At 34.4% G+C, this 21,769-nt stretch overlaps 1 protein-coding gene across 1 annotated transcript in view; it reads left to right on the forward strand.

Moving 5' to 3' along the window:
• The window catches only part of LOC150106679 (heat shock 70 kDa protein 4L-like), a 371,849-nt gene that overhangs the window by 101,665 nt on the left and 248,415 nt on the right, over positions 1–21,769 (forward strand). The window contains exon 5 of the mRNA XM_090392631.1: positions 2,062–2,189. Within this exon, the coding sequence (XP_090248757.1) occupies positions 2,062–2,189 (128 nt within the window). The remainder of the gene's footprint in view (positions 1–2,061; positions 2,190–21,769) is intronic.

Raw genomic sequence — 21,769 nt, forward strand, 5'->3', positions numbered from 1 at the left:
ATTTGTTCGCAGTCCGAACTGTTCGTTAACCGATCACCCCATGTATAAGGAGAAAGGTGAACATCAAGGTCAGGTCATGAGCACTATGTGGCACATGTAAAAAGGTGGTGACCAGGTTAGTAAAGAAAGCAAAATCGGATTATGAGTAGAAATTAGCCAAACAGGTCAAAGAAATCCCAAAGAGTTTTTTCACTGTGCTACAATTAAAAGGAAGAATGATTATGAAATGATAAATTTAATGACTGCTGATGAAAAAGGAGAGGGGGTGAGAGAAGCAGATGATATAGTTGAGTTACTTAGTGACCAGTTTGCAGGGGCCCATCATCCAGGTTAAGATATAACATGAACTGAGGAATAGAGGTTGATAAATTGAAAGTACTTATTGCAGAATCTCAGTGCAAATCTGACATGGAATTAAATGAGATCAGCCCATGTGTTATGAGAATGTATACAGGAATTAATATTGCCTCTGACTAGGCTGTTTAACTTAAGCCTCAGTCTGAAAAAGTCCTAATGGGGGAGCAAAATAGTTATTTGTATTGATGATGTTCCAAGACAGAGGTAATGAATTATAGACCAATTAGTGTCTCAGGGGTTGTGGTAAAGTATTGGAGAAGTTTCTCAAAGACAAAATTCATAAATGAGCAGATACAGTGTCATATTGTTATCCACCCATTCCTGAATTGGGTATACAATAAATTGATTTGATTTTGCAAAATAATACAGGATACTTTGTGGAACTCTGTTACATTGGAGCAATTTAACTTTAACTTCATATCCATCTCCCATTGTAACTCCAATTATACTGGAGTTAAATTAGGAGATGAATATGAAGCTGATGACATGGATATAAGCATGGCTGATTAGTGCTAAAGGTTAGTATGTGGAGAAGCAGAATACAGGTGACTAGTGGTATGTTGCAAGACTATAGGTTAAGTCACTGATATAGGAAATGATTTGAAGGAAAATGTTGTTTACCAATGATCAGGAATTGGGTAATGTAATATTTAATCATGACAGTGTACAGACCAAGGTTCTGCAAAATGATTTAAATAACTGATGGTATGGTCATGAGTGCCAGATGAATGTGTGAAAGTGCAATTTTTACATTTTGAGATGAAAAGATTACAAGGTTTTCTTTCTAAATAAGTGATGTATGCCATGTTGGTGTCATTGTAATTTGTACATTTGTAATAGATTATCAGATATAGTATACATCCGAAAGAATTTTAAAACACAGTAATTGATGATGAGCAGTTTTAAATAGATTTTCAATTAAGTTTTACTGATTTGTGAAAATGCTTCATCTTAATTGTTTAAAGCATATATCCTCTCAAAATTTTTGAATATATTTTTATTTCAACTTGTCATCAGTACATTCCATGGTAACACCAATTCTTCTTCTTCTAGAGAAATCTTAACTGGCTTAAAAATGCTAAGAAAAGTGAGCATTGTCACTTTCTCTTGCAAGTATAGAAAGATGCTCTTAACATTATCTAGTGTGTGTGTGGGGGGGGTATCATCCGAGTATTAAATTAACCATCTAACAAACAGATTAATAAGAATGAATATCATAAATGCCTCTTCTTGGAAGATAACTCTGAAAGTATCACTTTCTGAATTTTTCAGTATTCTGCTCATCAGTGTAAATGCTTCAGTAAAATGATGAGTAGCATAATATTTAAATTTTGGGGACTATGATCACAGACACTGATTTTGCTTAATTTTCAGGAAGATGAGTTAATTTTACATTTAAAAAAATGCGCAAATGCTTCATGAACTTTGTTATCTTAAACAGACTCTCATAACAAAATGAAATAACATAAAGAAATCAAGAAAAATAAATCTGAATTCTCTGAAGAGGAAACCATACAAAATGGCTAGGATTGTTTTAAGAACTTTTTTACATTTTTTTGGGGGGTGGGGGATTTTTTAAAGACTAATTTTTTTTTCTTCCAAGTAGTTTCATTTCTTTCAGCAGACATATGAAATATTTTATATTTTGAAAACTTCTGTCTATGAAAGATATTCATACTTTTTTTGTTTTAAATCTTTGAATAGTGGCTTTATCGTATGGTTTCTACAAGCAAGACTTACCTGAAGAGAAAGCAAAAAATATCATTTTTGTTGATATGGGTTATTCTTCTTTACAAGTCTCAGTTTGTGCATTTAGCAAAGGAAAGCTTAAAGTAAGTTTTTTTAAGAAAATGAAGAATCTTCAAAACTTTTTATTTTAAATGTTTATATTATCCCCATTTGATTAAAAAATTAGGAAAATGTATAGTGTAGTGTGTTGCTTCAGCATATATAAAAAATAAGTCATAAATAAAGTCCTACATAACCTCTTCTAATTGAAGAGATTATGAAATAATGAATATTTCATATAATCACTATCAAAAAAAAAAAAAATCAAAGGCTTGGGAATAAATGAGTAGTTTTCAAGAAGTTAGTTATTTTGAAGTCGATTCTCAAGCACTGTTATAGTGAACTTGCTAACTGAAAAAAAAAATTCTGAGCACTGGATCCATGTCTAAAAATTTGTTATTGGAGGATAGCTATAGTGACTGTAGCCACCATCCAATAACAGACATGTCAGACCATGTGTGTGGTATTTACCAGCTTCTAATTGAAGGTGTTAACATCTCTCTCTCACACACACACACACACACACACACACACACACACACACACACACACACACACACACACACACACACACACACACACACACAGCTATACAAAGTGTTTTATGCAGTGATCTAGTTCAGTATAAGTTATATCTTCTCTCTTGTAAAATGTGTGAGTAAAGGAAATTAAAAATTCATATAAATTCACTAAACATAAATAACACACCTAAACATAAATAGCGTGTGTATGTTTAAGTGTGCCTTAGTCTAATCGGGGTTTTCCTTTTTAATATTATCATCCCTTTCAACTTGGGCTACTTTATCAAAATCTATGATAAATAACACAGTGTATTGTAGAAGGCATATTAAATATTCATTATTTAAGAAGTAAATAATACTGAACTATATCAAATGTAGTAACTCATAATATATATATATGGACTTTTTCCAATCGAAGGTGAGCTAGCCAATCTCATACGGAGGTAGCAGGGTTTTTTCTCCCTGAAACTCGGTTTTTCATCCCGCATACAGACAAATCTGCCCTTCAGAACACGTGCAATTTACAGACAAAAAATACTAGCTGTGGTGGCGGGCAGTAGATGGTGCTGATATAGATGATTGGTAGTAGATGATCGGTGTAGTGGTGGAGACGGAGAGTTGTACAATAAGTGTCCTCCCACGATGGGTCTTCGGACTCCTTGGAGGTGTCACAAATAATAATAATAATAATATATATATATAGTCACACATTTTCCTATTCACATACTCAAGCAGACACTTCTGCCAACGGCTCAGAAGCTAGTAGTAGTATAAATTGAAAAATGCATAGCTGAATATCCATAATAGATTTAGTTTAATCCTTTATCCCAGTGAGAGCAAACAAAGTTTGCGCCTGAAAATATCTTCAGGACTAAATATAGTGTTGTACTATCTTATCCAGTAAGTAGTGCAACACCAAGGCAACTCGTGGCAAAGGTGGAGCAAGCTACCAGGCACTTCTAACCCAGTATCTCCCATAATGCAAAACACATTTCCTATGTGGATATGTATACTGTTATGCATTAAAGGGATTGGCCATCTATTATAGTCTAACCTAGTGATAAAAAATAAATTTTCAACATCTTTCTCTAAATCCAGAGTAATTTTTAAAAAAAGGTGATAAACCTTTTGGCAACTCCCATAGGCACAGATGACTTGCTACTGCTTCTGCCTGGTATCTCCAGCTCTGGGCCTGGCTCCCACTGAAGAGACCTCAATAAAGGTCGAAACTAGTCTGGGTAGATGGCCAATCCCTTTAATGCATAACAGTATACATATCCACATAGGAAATGTGTTTTGCATTATGGGAGATACTGGGTTAGAAGTGCCTGGTAGCTTGCTCCACCTTTGCCACGAGTTGCCTTGGTGTTGCACTACTTACTGGATAAGATAGTACAACACTATATTTAGTCCTGAAGATATTTTCAGGCGCAAATTTTGTTTGCTCTCACTGGGATAAAGGATTAAACTAAATCTATTATAGTCTAACCTAGTGATAAAAAATAAATTTTCAGCTGAATATCCAGTAAGTTACTGTATTACACATATTTAGTAATTTGTGACATATCAGAAAAGAATAAATTGATCAACAGTTACACATCGATCTCAACTTCTCTTTTGTTATTTAATCTTGCAACTTAGTCTGGATATTCTTTGTCTTGTAATAGAGATAACAGAATACTCCTGAACTAGTGGAAATAGAAATGATTGTTCATTTAATTTCCATCATTTTCCCATTTTATATCAGCACAAAACTAGAATTTCTGAACAAAGAGGATATTTATTTTAAGATGGGTTATGCCTTTGCTGTTATGGAGATTTTAATTATGTTTAAATTGTTATTAATAGTGCTTTTGTTATTGTGACACTTTACAGTAATACAATTTGAAATATAAGATTATAGACTGTTTACAAAATGAGAGTAATTATCAAGCAGTCCAGTTCCTTGAAAGTTTATTCCATCTTTTCACTTTTATTATACTTGTAACAATTTTTTAATCAAGGTTCTTGACTCATTTCTGTACTTTTTAATCTAATTTATTAATGAAATTGAAGTAGCAGCATACCGTGGGCCAGTAATGGGCAATATATAGCTTCTTCCAGTCAAGTCAACCCTATGTTCTTATGATGTGGCCTTTTTTTTCTATTAAAGGGACTTTGGGTGACAGTGAGTATTCCTGCTGCAAAATTATACCTTCCTGGTTGAAGAAAATTGAGACCTACTTACCATGTAATAGCTGACTTTCATGACCCCTGTGAATCACCAACACTACCTTGCTTATTGAAGGCCTGAATGTGTGTGTTGCATTCCTAGAGCAAATGTTCTGGTTTCTGTTCTCCAATCTTTCAACATGCAGTGTGAATAATACCCATAAGAGCATGCCAAACATACTACAGAGATTCAGAAATTCCATATCTTCGAGGATACCAGCAGTAAAGGAGTTCTGTAGGCTGGCTGTCAATTAGTGAACAGGACCAACCAGATAGTAATGCATTTTAGGTGGCTTCCTAATGAGTTGGTATATGATCTCACTGCCATGGCTACATTGTGTGATGGTATGTAGGGGAGGGAGATACTCTTGAGGCCATGTTATGGTTTGGAGACTGGATATTCTCTGTATGGGTGACATGTCCAAGAGTCCGTTTTCTCCCACTGCATGTTCCCCTCCTCTTTTCTCTTGACCTTTGAAATACTAGAATGAGGTTAAACCTAAAATAACATATGCCATTGCAGTTAATTAAAAATAAACCTTCTTCAACCCCCCCCAAAAAAAAGCTTAAACTCAAAAAATCTTATAAAAAAAATTCCACCACTTCACCAACATTTATGGCATTAATACTAACTTAAATGTAAATGGTGTGCATTGTCACCTTCAGACATCCAAACTTTGTTCAATTTCTGACTGAACCCCAAATATCTGCTATGCCAACCATAATCCATCCAAATTATACCCTGCATGATTCCTTTTGCCACAAGGGAGGTGCTTGTGCCTTTGTGCAATCTGATATTCCTTGCCAAATGATGATTAATCTACAATTTCCTTCTTTTTGACCTTCTCTGGCTTAATATTTCATTATTAAAAAACAACATGTAAGTCCACAGTAATAACTTTAATTAATAAATAAGGTAGATATTTCGTAGTAAAAATAATAGTACATCTTCAGTGTTATAAACAGATAGGAATAGAATACAAGTAACGAATATTCGGTGGATCACCTATTAAAATACAATGTTGTCGCGAGCTAGGAAATGAAAGAAATTAATAAATAATAAATATTTAAGATAATTAGTTTTTTTAATGATTACCTAAAATAAAAGTCTCCCAGATCTTCGAGAGAGATCTTTCCATCATTAAAAAGTTAATGGTATCTAATAATTACCACCCTAATCAAATCCAACAGATAATTGAATCTTATGTTCCAGTACCTAAGGTTTCTTCAACAGTTCGCAGAGTTCCAATCCCCTACATTCCAGGAATCTCAGAACCTATAGGTAGAATTTTAAAAAAGTACCAATTGATTCCCACTTATATTCCTATCAACAAAATTTCTTCCTTGTTGCCTTCTACAAAAGATAAACTGTCATCTCTGTCTTTGGCTGGCATTTACAAAATTCCTTGTGAATGCAATGTTTCTTATTTTGGACAAACTAGCTGTTCTGTGGAAAAAAGAATTAAAGAACATCAATATTATATTGTTTACAACAAACCTCAGAAGTCTGGTCTAGCACAACACAGTATTACCACTACCCATAATATCCAGTGGGATAAAGCTATTCTACTTCATAGATGCAGGTTCAAATATGAACACCTCTTTAAAGAAAGTTGTGAAGCTTTTTTTACACCGACCGAATTTAAATTGAAATGATTGCCTCTCTCTCTCTCGAAGATCTGGGAGACTTTTATTTTATGTCATCATCATCATCATCATACGTATCAAGGATTTAGGCCTAGTATGGCCTGTTCCGGCCTTAAAAGTCATCGTTGAATCGTTTAAGAGGACGTCCTGGTTTTCTTTTTCCTAATGGCTTGTACTTTAGGTTTGTTTTGGTAATCTTTCTGTTTTCATTCTTTGAATGTGTTCCATCCATTTATGTTTATATTTTTTAATTTTATCAATTACTGGTTCTTGGTTTAATTCTTTCATAATATCTTCGTTTCTTTTGTGATCAAATAGAGTATACTTTGCAGTTTTTCTCATAAACTTCATTTCTGCTGTTGTTAATCTTTGTCTTTTTGTTTTATTGTCCAGATTTCGCTTCCATACATTAAGACCGGTAGGGCTAATGTATTGTATACTTTTAGCCTGGTTTGTTTTTGAACTAGGTTTGGTTTAAATATAGAGTTAATTACTCCTGTTATTTTTAAATATTTTGCAATTTTTATGTTTATATCTTTTTCATTTTCATAAGTGATCATACATCCTAGGTAGTTAAATGAATTCACCTGTTCTAAGATCTTGTTATCTAATACTATTTTAGTTCTTGCTGGATCTTGTCCTTTAAAGGCCATAGTTTTTGATTTTTCCATTGATATTATCATACCATAATCTTTGGATATCTCATTTAGATCTAAAATAGCTTTCTGTAAGTTATCTTCAGAATTTGTAATTATTATTTGGTTGTCTGCAAAGAGGAGAGTGTTTAAGTTAACTGTAGGTGAAAGTTTAATTCCTTGATGTAAATTTTTACTCCATTTTATTATTATTTCATTTAAGTAGATATTAAAAAGAGTTGCTGAGAGGGGACATCCCTGTCGGACCCCTTGGTTTATCTCTCTTGTATATGATAGCTCATGATTTAATCTTATTTGTATTTGATTATTTTCATATATACTTGTGACAGCTTTTAGGATACTATTTGGTATTTGTCTTTCTTTTAATATGTTGAATAATATGTTTCTTTTAACTTTGTCAAATGCTTTTTCAAAGTCAATAAATGCAATATGTGTTTCTAAATTATATTCTCTTCTTTTCTCTATTATTAATTTTAGGCAGAAGGCTGGGTCTATACATGATCGTCCTTTTCTAAATCCATTTTGTACCTCTAGAATAAAGTTTTTGGAATATTTCATTAGTTTGTTATTTAACATTCTGCTATATATTTTGTAACAGGAATTTAGTATACTGATACCTCTATAGTTTTTAGGGTCATCTCTATTACCTTTCTTAAAGATAGGAATCACAATTGCTTTTTTCCATTCTATTGGGGGGATACCAGTTGAGTAAATTTTATTTAAAAATAATAAGAGTCTTCCTTTGAATCTTGTTCCTGCATATTTATATAGTTCTGAACCTAGCTTATCTTCTCCGGGTGATTTTCCGTTTCTTGTTTCTTTCAGGCTGATTTCTAATTCTTCAGTTATTTCCTTTTCATTTTCGTTAATTGTTTGCCAGTTGTCTTTTTTAAAATATTTGTCTGTCCACAGTTCTGTGTAGTAATTTAGAAATTCTTCTAATTTCAATTCAGTGTTTAATTTTATGTTTTCTTTGGTATCTGCATTTAGATGTTTCAAAATCTTATATATATTGTGTCTTATTTTATATAAATCATGTTCTAAATTAGAAACAAATTTATTCCATGATTCTCTATGTCTTTTTCTGACTTCTCTTTTAGCTATGGCTCTTATTCTTTTATATTCTATTTCATCTTCTAATCTTTTACTGCTTAACCATTTGTGATAGGCTTCTTTTTTCTTTTTGATTATTTCTTTGATTGTATCATCTCAGATCTTCAGTTTTTTTCTTTTATTGAATTTTTTGGTCTTTCCTAAGCTTTCATTTGCTGCTGCATTTAGTATCGTTTTTATATTAAGCCATTCTATTTCTTCATTTTGTTTTATTTTATCTAGATACTGGTTAATTCTTTGTTCATAGCCATTGTACATTTGTGTCATTGAATAGTCTAGTTTTATAAACAAATGTTTCAATTTTTCTTTCTTTTCTTGTTACTTGTAGCCATTTAGGTGGTAATCTTAATTTTATTTTAACAAGGAAGTGGTCACTGCTTATTTCGTATCCTCTGTGAACTCTAACATCTAGTGAAAATTTTGATGTCTTTTCATTTAATATGAAGTAATCTAATATTGATTTCCATCCTCTTGCTGCCCAAGTATATTTATGTATGTCTTTATGTTTATAGAAGGAATTCATTATTTTTAAGTTATTATAAACTACAAAGTCAATCAATTTTTTACCATTTCTGTTTAGAGTGTGTTCTCCATGTATTCCTATATTATTATTAATTTTCATGTTTCTAATTCTTGCATTTAAGTCTCCTGCTAAAATTATGTAATCATTTTTATTTATTTTATTATATATGTTTTGTAGCTGATTATAAAAATCAATATTATCCTGTTCTCTTCCTTCTTCTGGGGCATACAAACCAATTATTGTTAAATAGCCTCTATCTATTTTTATTCTAGCTTCTATTATTCTATCATTCCATAATTTATAATGTTTTAACTGTTTTGAAAGGGAGTTATGAATCCAAATCATGACTCCTGCTTGTGCTCGTTGGTCTCTGTCGACTCCACTGTATATCACATTAAAATTTTCAGTTCTCATAGTTCCTTTTAATTTCTTTTTTGTTTCAGTGATTACTGCTATTTTAAAATTCCTTTCATTTAATAACTGGTCTAATTCTATTTCTTTATATGCTATTCCTCTTACATTCCAATTTGCTATGTGTATTATATTTTGTCGTTTCCATTTTCATTTTCTCTTTTCCATTCCAGGGTCGTTTCCCATAGATTCAATCTGATTATCTTTTTCTGTCAGCTTACAAGTATAGTTATGTTCTACATGTCAGGGGACTAGCCTGACGATGGAATAGTTCAGTGGTAGGGCTGCTACCTTAAGGCTTCTGAACTCGCCTTCTTCCGAATTTAAATCCATAGGAGGAATAGGGTATATTGAAGGGGAAAGGGTAGATTATAGAAGAAATATAGTAAGGTTTATAGAGAGGACATAGTTGTAAGGCCAGAAATGAAAAGACCCCATGGCCCTCAAGTACTCTAATAGCACTAGGGTCATAAAGTAAGAAGAGTTGGCTGATAAGGCCTTATAGGAAAGATTAAAGTAAGTGGGTCTTCCTCAAAGTAGAAGAAGGAGAGGATAGATCCAGCTAGTGGTCCATGCGAGTGCCGCTTCCCTTACAATCAAGATGATTGCCCCTTATGGCCCTGTTGGTCCACGAGTCCTTATTCAGTATATTCGGACCACCCCACTATATATATATATATATATATATATATACACACACACACACACACGCACGCACGCGCATGTACACACACACATGATGGGCTCCCCTATCAGCCACCCAGGGGATGCGCTCTCTAGGGGTTACAGGGTCCCCTGAGAGTTTATTTTATGTAATCATTAAAAAACTAATTATCTTAAATCTTTATTATTTATTAATTTCTTTCATTTCTTAGCTCGCGACAACATTGTATTTTAATAGGTGATCCACTGAATATTTGTTACTTGTATTCTATTCCTATCTATTTGTAACACTGAAGATGTACTATTATTTTTAGTATGAAATATCTACCTTATTTATTAATTAAAGTTATTACTGTGGACTTACGTGTTGTTTTTTTAATAATTATACTATGCCACAGGTCCCTCTAAAAATATTAATATTTCATTGCCATATTTTACATCATTCATCTACTGTCTTTACCATTCTCCCAATTCTGAAAATCATTTTGGCCTCTTTGACTTCTTATCACAATTAGCACAGTTTCATTCAAATTCCCAAACATGGAAGTCATCTTCCTTGGTGATCTTAATGTTTGTAAGTCTAATGGGTTCCCTTTTCCTAGTTCCACTGACCAAGCTGAAAGAGAGGCAAAGATTTTTGCTGTAAGTAGTGTTCTAAAAGTGATCTTTCATCTCCCTACCAGAATTCCTAACAATCCTCTTCACTTACCCAGCACTCTGGATCTTTTTAACTAATTCTCCTTCCAGGTACACTGTTCAGGTGGCTGCTCCTCTTGGCTATTCAGATCACAGTCTCATCCAAGTTTCATCTCCAGTGGAATGTCCTTCCCTCAGCCATTCACAACTTTATATACTTTAGCACTACAACAGTGCTGAGTGGGAGGACTTACATGATTTCTAATTTACATGGTTACACTGTTGTTTTCACTCTTCAGACCCAGATACCTGTGATCTTGTTAAAGAAATAATCCATATTGGAATGGAAGCTTTCATTCCTCACGCTGTCAAACTTCTTATCTTTTATCTTATTCCACGGTTTCCAGGAAGTAGGCCAGGGCAGTCCAAGAAAAGAAAACAGCCTATCATAAGTGGCTTGATAAAAAAAAAAAAAATTTAAAAAAACCCCAAAAAACTCTCAGCTTCATTTACAGCCAATGTAGTTGCCTGCAACACTTGTAAAGCCATCATTAAATGGGCAAGTCAGACTTTTTGGGTTAAATGTTGAAAATTTGTGCCACCTGTGTCAATGACAGTCATGCCTTTGGGTCTCTTGCCAAAGCTGTTGGACTTAACTTTTGTTCATCTGTGCTTCCTCCTCTTTCTCTCCCTAATGGTAACATTACATTACCATCTGAAGACAAGGCTATCATTCTTCTCTTCCAACTTCTCCATAATGCTCAAAGCAAATCGATTCCTTCTTTACCTCGACTGTATTGCATACTTGCTGTGACTTTCGGCTAGAAAGACATCAGAAGAATCTTGAAAAACTTCGATATCAAAAGGGCAGCTGGAATCTTGCCTCTTGTGTTTAAGTGTTCATAAATTTTTATTTAAGAAAAAAAAAAAAATACTGTCATCAGCAAATCTGTGGATAGGATGTGTTGATTGAGAGTAGGTCATTTATTGTTATTATTATTATTAGGGGTAACTTCATGGAGTCCTTAGACTCATCGAGGGAGGCCCTAAACATCATGTCAAGAACTATTCAGCATTCGCACAGTATCTATCATACTTTACTTTGAACTCATTCACAGTCATGACATCCACACCAGACTCTGGCATACAAGAGGAGCCATATACACAGTGAATGCCAAAGAGAAAGATGGCTACCCAATAAAAAAAGTAGCAGGTAGACCAAAAGATGATTGATGCCATCTTGATGTGTGTTATGCATCAGTGCACTGGGATAAGTGCCAGCTGAGTATAGAAGATCATAGAGATGATACAGGACAGGCATTAGCTACTGAGCACAGTGTTTGAGTGCAGTTGGAGAGAGAGAGAGAGAGATGCCATCAAGAGCAGAAGACTGTTTGAGTATTCACATTTTTGGTATCCTGATGTCTTTTTTTTTTTTTTTTGTTGGAAAACCATAGAAAGCATGTGGTGCTCAAGTTCATGTATCATAGTAGGCAATTTTCCTTAGACATATATGTAGGAGTTGGAGAAGATGATGATGCCAGATAAGCTTTCTCTGGAAGTGCTGTAACATTGGTGCTGTTCAGTTAGGAAATAGGGTAAGAGAGAGGTGGAAGTGCAGGTGACCAAAAGTTGCATCTCGTGACCTTTGCAAGAAACCAGAAGACACAGCTTCCAGTTGGACACTAGGCAAGTTTTCTGCTATTGACCTTTATGAAATGAGATTTAGATTTGCTGATGGTTGCTTTACATGTGTCAGCTAAGCTGAAAATGAAGCTGGAGTTCTTGTTACAAGCAACCTGCAGTGTGCTGATTTTTTTTTTTCCAACTGCTTTATTATTATTATTATTACCCAAGAACCCATGGAGTCAAAGACTCATCTAGGAGGTCCTTTTATCAAACACACGGCTCATCATACTGTGCTTTAAACACACTCGAATTCTCTGCAGACACCACACTCTCAGGCAAGGCATTCCAATCATTCACAACTCTGCATGAAAAAAAAACCTGCTTCTCACTCCCCTACTTACACCCTCCTTATACAACTTCCAGGAATGACCTCTGGTTCTTCCCCTGATCTCCCACTATTTTCTGTAGAACCTCTCCATCATTGATCCTATAACAACCCCTTAATAACTTGTAAATCTCTATCATATCTCCCCTCTCCTCCTGTCCACCAGACTCTTCAAGTTGCATCTTCTCAATCTTTCCTCATACTTGACATTCCTGAGGTTAGAAACTACCTTAGTCAGTCGCCTCTGGACCCTTTCCAACATCTCTTCATCCTTCTGAAAACCAGGTGACCAAATCTGGGCACAATAGTCCATGTGTGGCCTAATCAAAGCCTTATACAATGGAACAAGACTCTCCCTACTTCTACAAGTCCATGTCTTCTGCATCATTCCCAGAAGCCTTTGTGTTGTCTTCACAATTTTGTCTATGTGTCCCCTAAAATTCAGATCCTTATCCACTCTCACTCCCAGATCTCTTATTTCCTCCACCTCCAACATATATCCTCACCAAACATAAATTCTGCATCCCATTTTTGTTTTCCAAAATTTAAAACCTTACATTTTGCAACATTGAACTCTCATTCCCATGCCCAATCACTCAATTTATTCAAGTCTTCTTGTAAGGCCACAACATCTTCTCTACTCTTCATGGTTCTCTTCATTAGTATCCCTTTGTTGAACCAAGGCTTGGAAAGTAGACAAGAATTTTTGGTAAGAGGAATGAAGGCATTCTTCCTGGTGAAGATAATTTCTGTGTCTAACTCAGAGCAGGTGTTTGAGTTAGAAAAATAGAAGTAGTTGGGCTATGGAAATAAGAGTAGAAGTAAGAGAAATAACTTATGCAATAGTTTATATTTAGCACAGTATCATTTCAGTATGGTTTTCAAAATAAACAGGAAACACCAGAAGACTCAACAATACATTCAGGGCCGTCCTCATCATCATCAGTTTCCTGATACGTATCCCCAAGGAGTGTTCAGGTCACTATGACAGCACTACCACATTAAGTTTACATTATTATTACTCTCCTATCAACGATTTTCCTCCAAATCACTATATTACTTGGGAGCACTTCAGTATTGTCATATCTAACATTTTGTGCTTCTCAGGTACTTCTGACCAAATCGACCCACCTAGACCTTGGTCTTCCTCTGGGTCTCTTTCCTACCATCTTGGCATCAAACTGTTTTGCTAACCTTTCTTCACCCATTCTATTTAAATGGCCATACCACCTTAAATTAGCTCTACTTACAAATTCTTGAATGCGAATAATGTCAAGTTACTTTCTAATATCTTCATTTTTAATATGATTCTGCCATTGATGCCATCGGTTCACTCCCAAATTTCTCTAGTCTTTGATCAAGTGCTTTATTTCTAACCCAACTCTCAGATCCATAACTTAAAACTGGTTTACACACTGTCTTGTATACTGATAGTTTGGTGTTTTGGCTAATTTCTCTCTTATTCTATATAAATTTATTCAGCTGGCTACTCACAATACTAGCTTTGCTTATTCTGTTGTCTATTTCCAGATTTAACCTGCTATCATCACTAAATACTGTGCCTAAATAGCTGAAATATTTTGCTTGTTCTATAGGATCTCCATTCAGAATGCAGCTGAAGTTTTCTATGCTCCTGCCTATTTTAATAGTTTTGGTCTTTTTATGGCTGATTTTCATGCCAAATTTGTTACATCTGTTATTCAATTTAGTTAGTCATTACTGGAGATTTGCACTAGATTTGTTTAGGAGTCCAACATCTGCATAAAACAAAGAGCTAAGTTTAATGTCTCCAATTCTAATGTCAGGATTGATGCTACTTTCTTTCATAATGTGATCCATTTAGAATATTCTTGTCATATTCCTGATTTTACATCAACCTATCTTACTGTATTTCCTTCAATTCCAACTGCTGACTGACAACTTAAATATGGGTTATTCATTGTTCTGTATAATGTTCTATTCATCCCATATAATTGTATTGTTTTGAAAAGCTTTTCTCTGGACACCTTGTCATATTCCCTTTGGAAAAGGCATATGCCTTTCTCATGACACCCTCTAGGCAGGGTGTATAGAGAAACAAAACTTAAGTACAGATCCTTGTCATATTCCCATGATTTCTCAACTATTTGTCTTAAAGTGAAAATCTGATCATCACAACCTGTATTTGGCCTGAACTTAGCTTGTTCTTGTTCTCTCTTTCACAATCTTTCTCAATTTCATTTTGAGTATGCTTGCATATATCTTACATTGAACACTTAAAAGAGAAATTCCTCTGCAATTCTCACATTCAGTTTTATTCCCTTTTTTATAGATGGATACTATGAGAGCTCTGGTGTAATCATTGGGAATTTGACCTGATGTCCTCTGAATTATGCAGTGTAGCTACTGCAAAACTACACTGCAGTAGCTACACTGCATAATTCAGAGTAGCTACTGCAAAACTTTTTTACCTCCATACTTGAGCATTTCTGGTTGAATATCAAATACTCCAGCTGCCTTTCTACATTTCAAATTTTTTGACGGCTTTTTCTACCTCAAGTACTGATATATACTCCTCTTTGCATTCCTCTTGAAAATTTTCTAGTATGGTTCTGTCACTGCTTGGTTTGTTTAACAGTCTTAAAGAGTAATTACTCCAGATATCTAGGATGTCCTTACCTTCAGTTTTCATATCACCTTTATCATCTTTGATTCCTTTTACGCTACTCTTTCTTCCATTTCTAATCTTCTTCAAAATAGCTTCCAAAACATTTTTCCAACTTCCTGAGATTATTTATTTTCTAATTTCTTACCAAAGTCTTCCCATGAATTTTGTTTAGCTCCTTTTACACATACTGCTTAGCTCTCTTACATTTTCTCTGTATTCTTTTAGGGAATTTGCCAACTTATTAGCTAGCAACTTTTAGTATGTTTTCTTCTTTACCAGGACTGTTTCTTTAACTTCTCGTTTCCACCATGATGTTGTTATTTTTCTATCCTTGCAGACAACTTCACCACATACAAGGGTGGTCTGAAAAGTTCTCAACCTAACAATGAAAAAACGAATTTATAATTTCAAAAATATTTTTATTTTTCAAATAAAATCTCCATTAAGACTAATACATTTATTCCAGCGATGCTCCAGCACCATTATCCAGTTCTTGTAGTGGTTCTCAGTAAGATCTGCAAAATATCCCTCTACAGCTGCAATCACCTGTTGATTCGAAGAAAAACACTGACCAGCAAGGAAGAGATTTAGTTTTGGGAAGAGATAGAAGTCAAAGAGAGCCAAATCTGGGGGTTAGGGTGGATGTTCCAACAATTCATAGTGCCGATCCCTTAATTTTCCCATTGCCAAAACAACTATGTGGGCAGGTACATTGTCCTGATTAAAGATGATTTTTTTTCTTCTGCAAACTGGGTCTTTTCTCATGAATTTTTCATCTAGTCTAGTTAAAAGATCAAAATAATATTCCCCAGTTATTGTTTTACCATTTTCAAGATAATTAATAAACAAAATGCCTTTAGCATTCCAAAACACTGATGCCATGATCTTTCCTGCTGATGGAACCTACTTTGTCTTCTTTGGCACTGAACGACCGGCTTCTGTCCGTTGTTTTGACTGCTGTTTGGATTCTGGTGTGTACTGGTGAATCCAATTCTCATCCATAATAATAAATCGATGCACAAAATCAGTTTTATTCTTGTTAAAACGCTTCGAGCACTGTTCAGAGATTTTCATGCAAATGCATTTTTGATCGGCATGGCCCATCTTGTGCAAAACTTTTTCATTGGCAATTCTTCATGCAAAATATATCCTACACATTCTTTTGAAATGCCTGTTGTCAATTTCATGTACTTTGACTTGCCCATCAACCAGTACCATATCGTGCACTTGATAAATGATTTCTTTTGTTGTTACCCTCTTTGGACGTCCTTCACATGGATTATCTTCAAGGCTGGTACAGCCATGTTTAAATTCAGCAGCCCATTTCTTAATTGTCAAAAAAGAAGGAGAAGAGTGCCCATAAATGAGCTTTGAATGAATTTCTTTTGGTGTTAAACCTTCTTTTACAAAGAATTTTATAACCACACAATGCTCAATTTTATCCATTTCAAGGGATACAGACAACACTTTTGCTTCAGACAGCTGTATAAAACAAACTACTTTGTAGAATGATTTGCAATTTCACATGGATGCTTATGACAGATGTACCAACTTAGAAAAAAAAAATCTTGCCGATAGTGTTGCCATCTATGGTTGAGGCTGAGAACTTTTCAGACCACCCTCGTACTTTCCTCCCTACCTGAATCAATCATTGCCTTGTTCAGTGTTTGCCAATGAGACTCCAAAGTTTGGTTCTTTTTTCAAACTGCTGCAAATGTTTTGCAATAATGTTTCTATGGTTGAGTCTACAATTTATGTGTAAAAGCTGCTCAACTTAAATTCTTTTTAAAACTTTCTTACATACTGTTCTTTTCAACGTGATATCTATTTTTATCCTGCTTATTACTAAGTAATGGTCACTTCCAGTTTTGAATTCTCTGTGTACTGGTATTGTGAACCAGCCTCATGATATCTGTCAATAATGATAGTCAGTGAGGATTTTCTTATTCCTTGTGTCTTCTTTCCTTGTGAACTTATGCAGATCTTTATATTGAAACATGGTATTAGTAATTACCAGTTCATGTTCTCAGCCAAAATCCAGTAAATATTTACCATTATTATTAGCTCTGCCCTTTTCTGCAAATTTTCAAAAATGTTCCTATATGCTTGGTGGTATTCATTTCATACTCTGCTGTTCAGATCTCCAACAAGGACTACTTTTTCAATTTTCTTTATGTCAGCTCCTGTTCTAATGACTCAGAAAAACTCCTCCACTTCTTCCTTGGAAGAACCTTCTGTGAGATCATAGGCACAAATATGTTTCATTTTTACTATTTTGAAGTTTGCCCACTTAAAACTGCCTTCAATCAAGAAGTTTATCTTCATGGTTGGTATTGAATATTGCTACTCCTTCTTTTCCTTTGATCATTACTGCCTGAAAACATCCTCTACTTATTATTTAGTAAGATATTCACCAGTTTTTGTCTTCTTTGTCAACAATTATGTTCACATGGTGCTTTTCCAATTCTTCTGCAAGTTTGATTGCTTTTCAATTAATGACAAAAACAATGGAGGCCTTGTTTAACTGGGTGACACCCCCAGCCATAATGAAATCTCATGCATCTGTGGTTTAAGCTAATAGAGTATAATGTGGTCAGCTAAGTCCCAAAGTGCCAGCCCATCCTTGTTCATCCAGTATCAAGTAGATACTAACAGGGCACACGCTATGTGGACATTAGATCAGAAACCTCATTTGGTTCTCTGCATTCCTGAAAGGTAATGTGGAGGTCTCCTCCAAGTTATTTGGCTTTGACACTTAAGCAACCCACATTCAGGTCTTGACTGTACAAAATTAAGCAAGAGAGAAAATATTAATTAAAAATAAATAAATAAATATTTCCTATGGAGTGCATGAAGTGCCATTTCCCATTATAAGGATAACTTCATTCCATCATACTTTGTTTCTTGATTAATTTTGTACAGTTAGAACCTTAATGTATTTTAGACTGTGCCACTCTATATCATGTAGATGTAGCTCACATGTTTTCATTGTTGTGCCTTCTAGTTTTTCTTCTACTTGTTTAATTTTAAAGTCATACTGAAGATTCTAGGGCAAAATTGTACTAAATAAAAAATATTATGTAAGTATTAAATCCACAGCGAGTTGTTATTTCTCAATTATGGCTCATTATTCCATTCATCATATAATAAGACTAGAAGTACTAGAGGTCATCCCACTTGTGCCTTTGAATATCAGAGGACACAAGGTTGTCTACATAACAGGAAACTTGCACAGAATTTTAATCCGAGTTACCTAGAAGTGAGGTCACCTATATCAGCGCTTCTTAAACTTTTTCCACTCGCAACCCCATTTCGCCCGAGAAATTTTTACACAACCCCGGGTGTATAGGTATATAAAATAGGTATACACATCAAACATTTACCGATAATAAATCATGAAGAAATTTATTTTAAAACAATTCTCTGGTATACATAATAATTTTACCATTTACATAAAGAATTACAAACAATAGCCTCAAATCTGAATTAATTTTTGGTCATTGCGTGTTCAGAAACCTTTTATTGTTGCCAAATTTTTCACGACCCCCACATTTGGTTACTCGACCCCATTTCAGGTCGTGACCCACAGTTTAAGAAGCTCTGACCTATATGATGTATCTGGAAGGAGAAGTAAAGAAAAGAAGAAAGATCAAGGGTATGGAGAGGATCATCAAGAATCCTGGTAGGTAGATACAATAGATACCCTTTTCCAACATAACTGGCTTGATCAGTTATGTTGGAAAAGGGAGTTACCTGGGAAGCCAACTTCACTATTTGGGTAACTGGACTGCAGAAAGTTGAGTTTCATGGATAAAAAGTGGAGAGGTCAGAGTAGTTTTCAGAATCTGGATAGTGAAAAATACAGTAGATAAATGTTACTGAACATTGCAAAGAATACTTTAAACTAGAGGAGGTCAAAAGGCTTTACGTTTTTAGTGCTTTCTAAATTAGACATTCTTTAGCAAGCAGTGTCAGAACTCACAAAGGCATAGGTGTCACCCTTTGTGGCAAAATGAATCACGTGTGTAACTTGAACTGTGGTGGGATGTAGTCATTGTAGCTGCAGTTTGGCTTTCTGTCAAGAGTTGAGGTCTAGTCTGGATGTTTATAAGCGATGATGATGTGTATCATTTATGTTGGTGTTAATGCCACAGAAGTTGATAAAGGGAATGCGAAAGTTATTTATTGATTTTTAGATGCTATCTTTCTGAAAAATTTTCATGTTGATCTTTTAAAATGCAAATCAATACAGTATTATATATTGTGATTGGTTTGGCTATGTGTGTGTTTTCTTGATGATCTAAAATGCAAATCAATGCAATATTGTATATTATGATTGGTTTGGCTATGTTCGTGTGTGTGCATGCGTGCGCATGCATGCCTATGGTTTGGCCTATTATGCAACAACATTTGCCTATGTTACCACAAATGTTATGTGGAAGAGGTGTCTAATACATTTTTAGGGATATTTTTTGAGTGTGAGGCTCATTTTTTATTTTAAATGCAGTGACACTTTATCTGTTTGAGTTTACTATTGGATTTAGTGTTTCAAAGGTGGAGAGAAAAAAAGAGGAGGAACATGCATTGAGAGGAGAAAGACTCAGACATATCCTCTCTTATATGTATTTGCTGCAGTGCAAAAGAGTGGCTGTAATGGTGGAACCTGATGTGATACATGTGTTCAGAAATTCTGATATTGACTATTTGGCCAAAATTGGACTATTTGCAACTGCAAGTGACCTGGTAGGTCTAGATAATAATAAGGGATGTTAATTTTTTATGTGGTCTGTAAGTGGTTGTAAGGTTGTAAATTGCAAACTTGCATTGCAAATTGTAAAGTTGAGAGGGTATATTGCAAAGGTAGCCAAAGCAGCACGTCGGATTAAATGGTTGTTGAAGAACACACATTAACAAGCAGGGATAGAGATATTGTTTACCTTTATAAAGCTTTAATAAGGTCACACCTGGACTATTGTAGGCATATCTGGTCACCCAAATTCTGTGGGAATGAAAAACGTGATGGAGGGGGGGGGGTCCAAAGACAAATTATCAAGATTGTGACAGGTCTATGGACTGCTCCCTTTTAGAATAGACTTTTAAGACTATTAGGCTTCAAAAAAAACTAGCTGATAGGCAAAAAAAGAAGAGACATGATAGAAGCATATAAGTTATTAAAGGAGTTTTATAGGATTGACATCAAAGACTTTTTTAGTACATAACAGAAAGGAAAAGAACCAAAGGCCATCCATGGAAATTGTGTAAGATTGTAGTTATCAAGGGTGCTAGGACTAGATTTTTTGCTTAGAGGATGATTATGAGTGCAGCAAATGAGTTTAAGGAGAGGTTTTACTTATAAAATAAAACTTTGTGCTATGAGGCACAAAGAGAATCACTATCCTCTTTGTGCCTCATAGCACAAAAGGCCAAAATCCACTTCTTTCTAGACATCTCTGCTTGCACCACCAATTCAACTTTTCTCCAGCTCTTCCAACCAGTTGTTTTTCTTTCATTCTCTGCTGGGTTAATTTAGGCATTTTCCCTTCTGGAATCCATGACAAAGCTACTTTTGGAATCTTTCTGCTATCCATTCTCAGTACTTGCCCATTTCATTTCCATCTGTTTTTAAATTCACTGGTGATATGTTTTTTTGCTCAGTCAATTTATATAAGTCATCATTTGTTATTTGTTGCAGCCAAAGATTTTTAATATTTTACACAGACATTTTGTTTGAAAACTATTTAATTCACTTTCTTGTTTTTTAGTCAATTTCCATGTCTCTGATTCATATAATACTATGGCCTTAACATTGCTATTGAAGATTTTTATTTTGGTTTTATTATGATAATAGGATAATTTCCATATGTTATTTAATATTCTGAAAGTAGCATTTGTATTTCACTAGTCTTGGCTTTATATCCCTATCAGTTCCACCCTCAACATCAGTCGATATTAGCACTCACGTGTATAAAATTTTTAACCTCTTCTATTGCATGTTGATCTGTTTTAATTTCTTTGACATTTTCTGATCAATTTGAGAACTTTTGTTTTAATCACATTTATTTTAAATAAACCAACCTTTTCAGTTTGGAAGCTTTGTATATAAAGCTACCAAGTTTGCTTGTATATCATTGATTAAGTTGTCTGCATAATCTAGATCCTCCAACTGTGATATAGACTTGCATTTCATATCTCTTCTCACACCTAACTTTTTTTTTTTTTTTTAATAATCCAATCAGACTGTGTTAAACAGTAAACCAGACATTATGCAACTTTGTCTCACTCCATTACTTTTCTCAAATCATTCTGATGTTGTTTGCTGTGCAGTAGTACAATTTTACTTCTTTTATACATTTCTTTGATAATTCTCACATATTCGTCAGAAATTCCATAGCTTCTAATAATTAACCATAATATTTTTCTGTCGATACTGTCAAATGCTTTGGCAAAATCCATAAAATATATGTATAATGGGCTTCTAAGCCCATTATACATATATTTTATGTATAATGTTATAACATTATACTTCTATTCCTTAAGGTAAAAATCTGATACACAGTATTCCCCCGTGATGATAGATATTGT

The sequence above is a fragment of the Typopeltis vanoorti genome, chromosome 5 (assembly GCF_054136105.1).
Source record: "Typopeltis vanoorti isolate ZY-2024b chromosome 5, IOZ_Tvanoo_1.0, whole genome shotgun sequence".
NCBI lineage: Eukaryota > Metazoa > Arthropoda > Arachnida > Uropygi > Thelyphonidae > Typopeltis > Typopeltis vanoorti.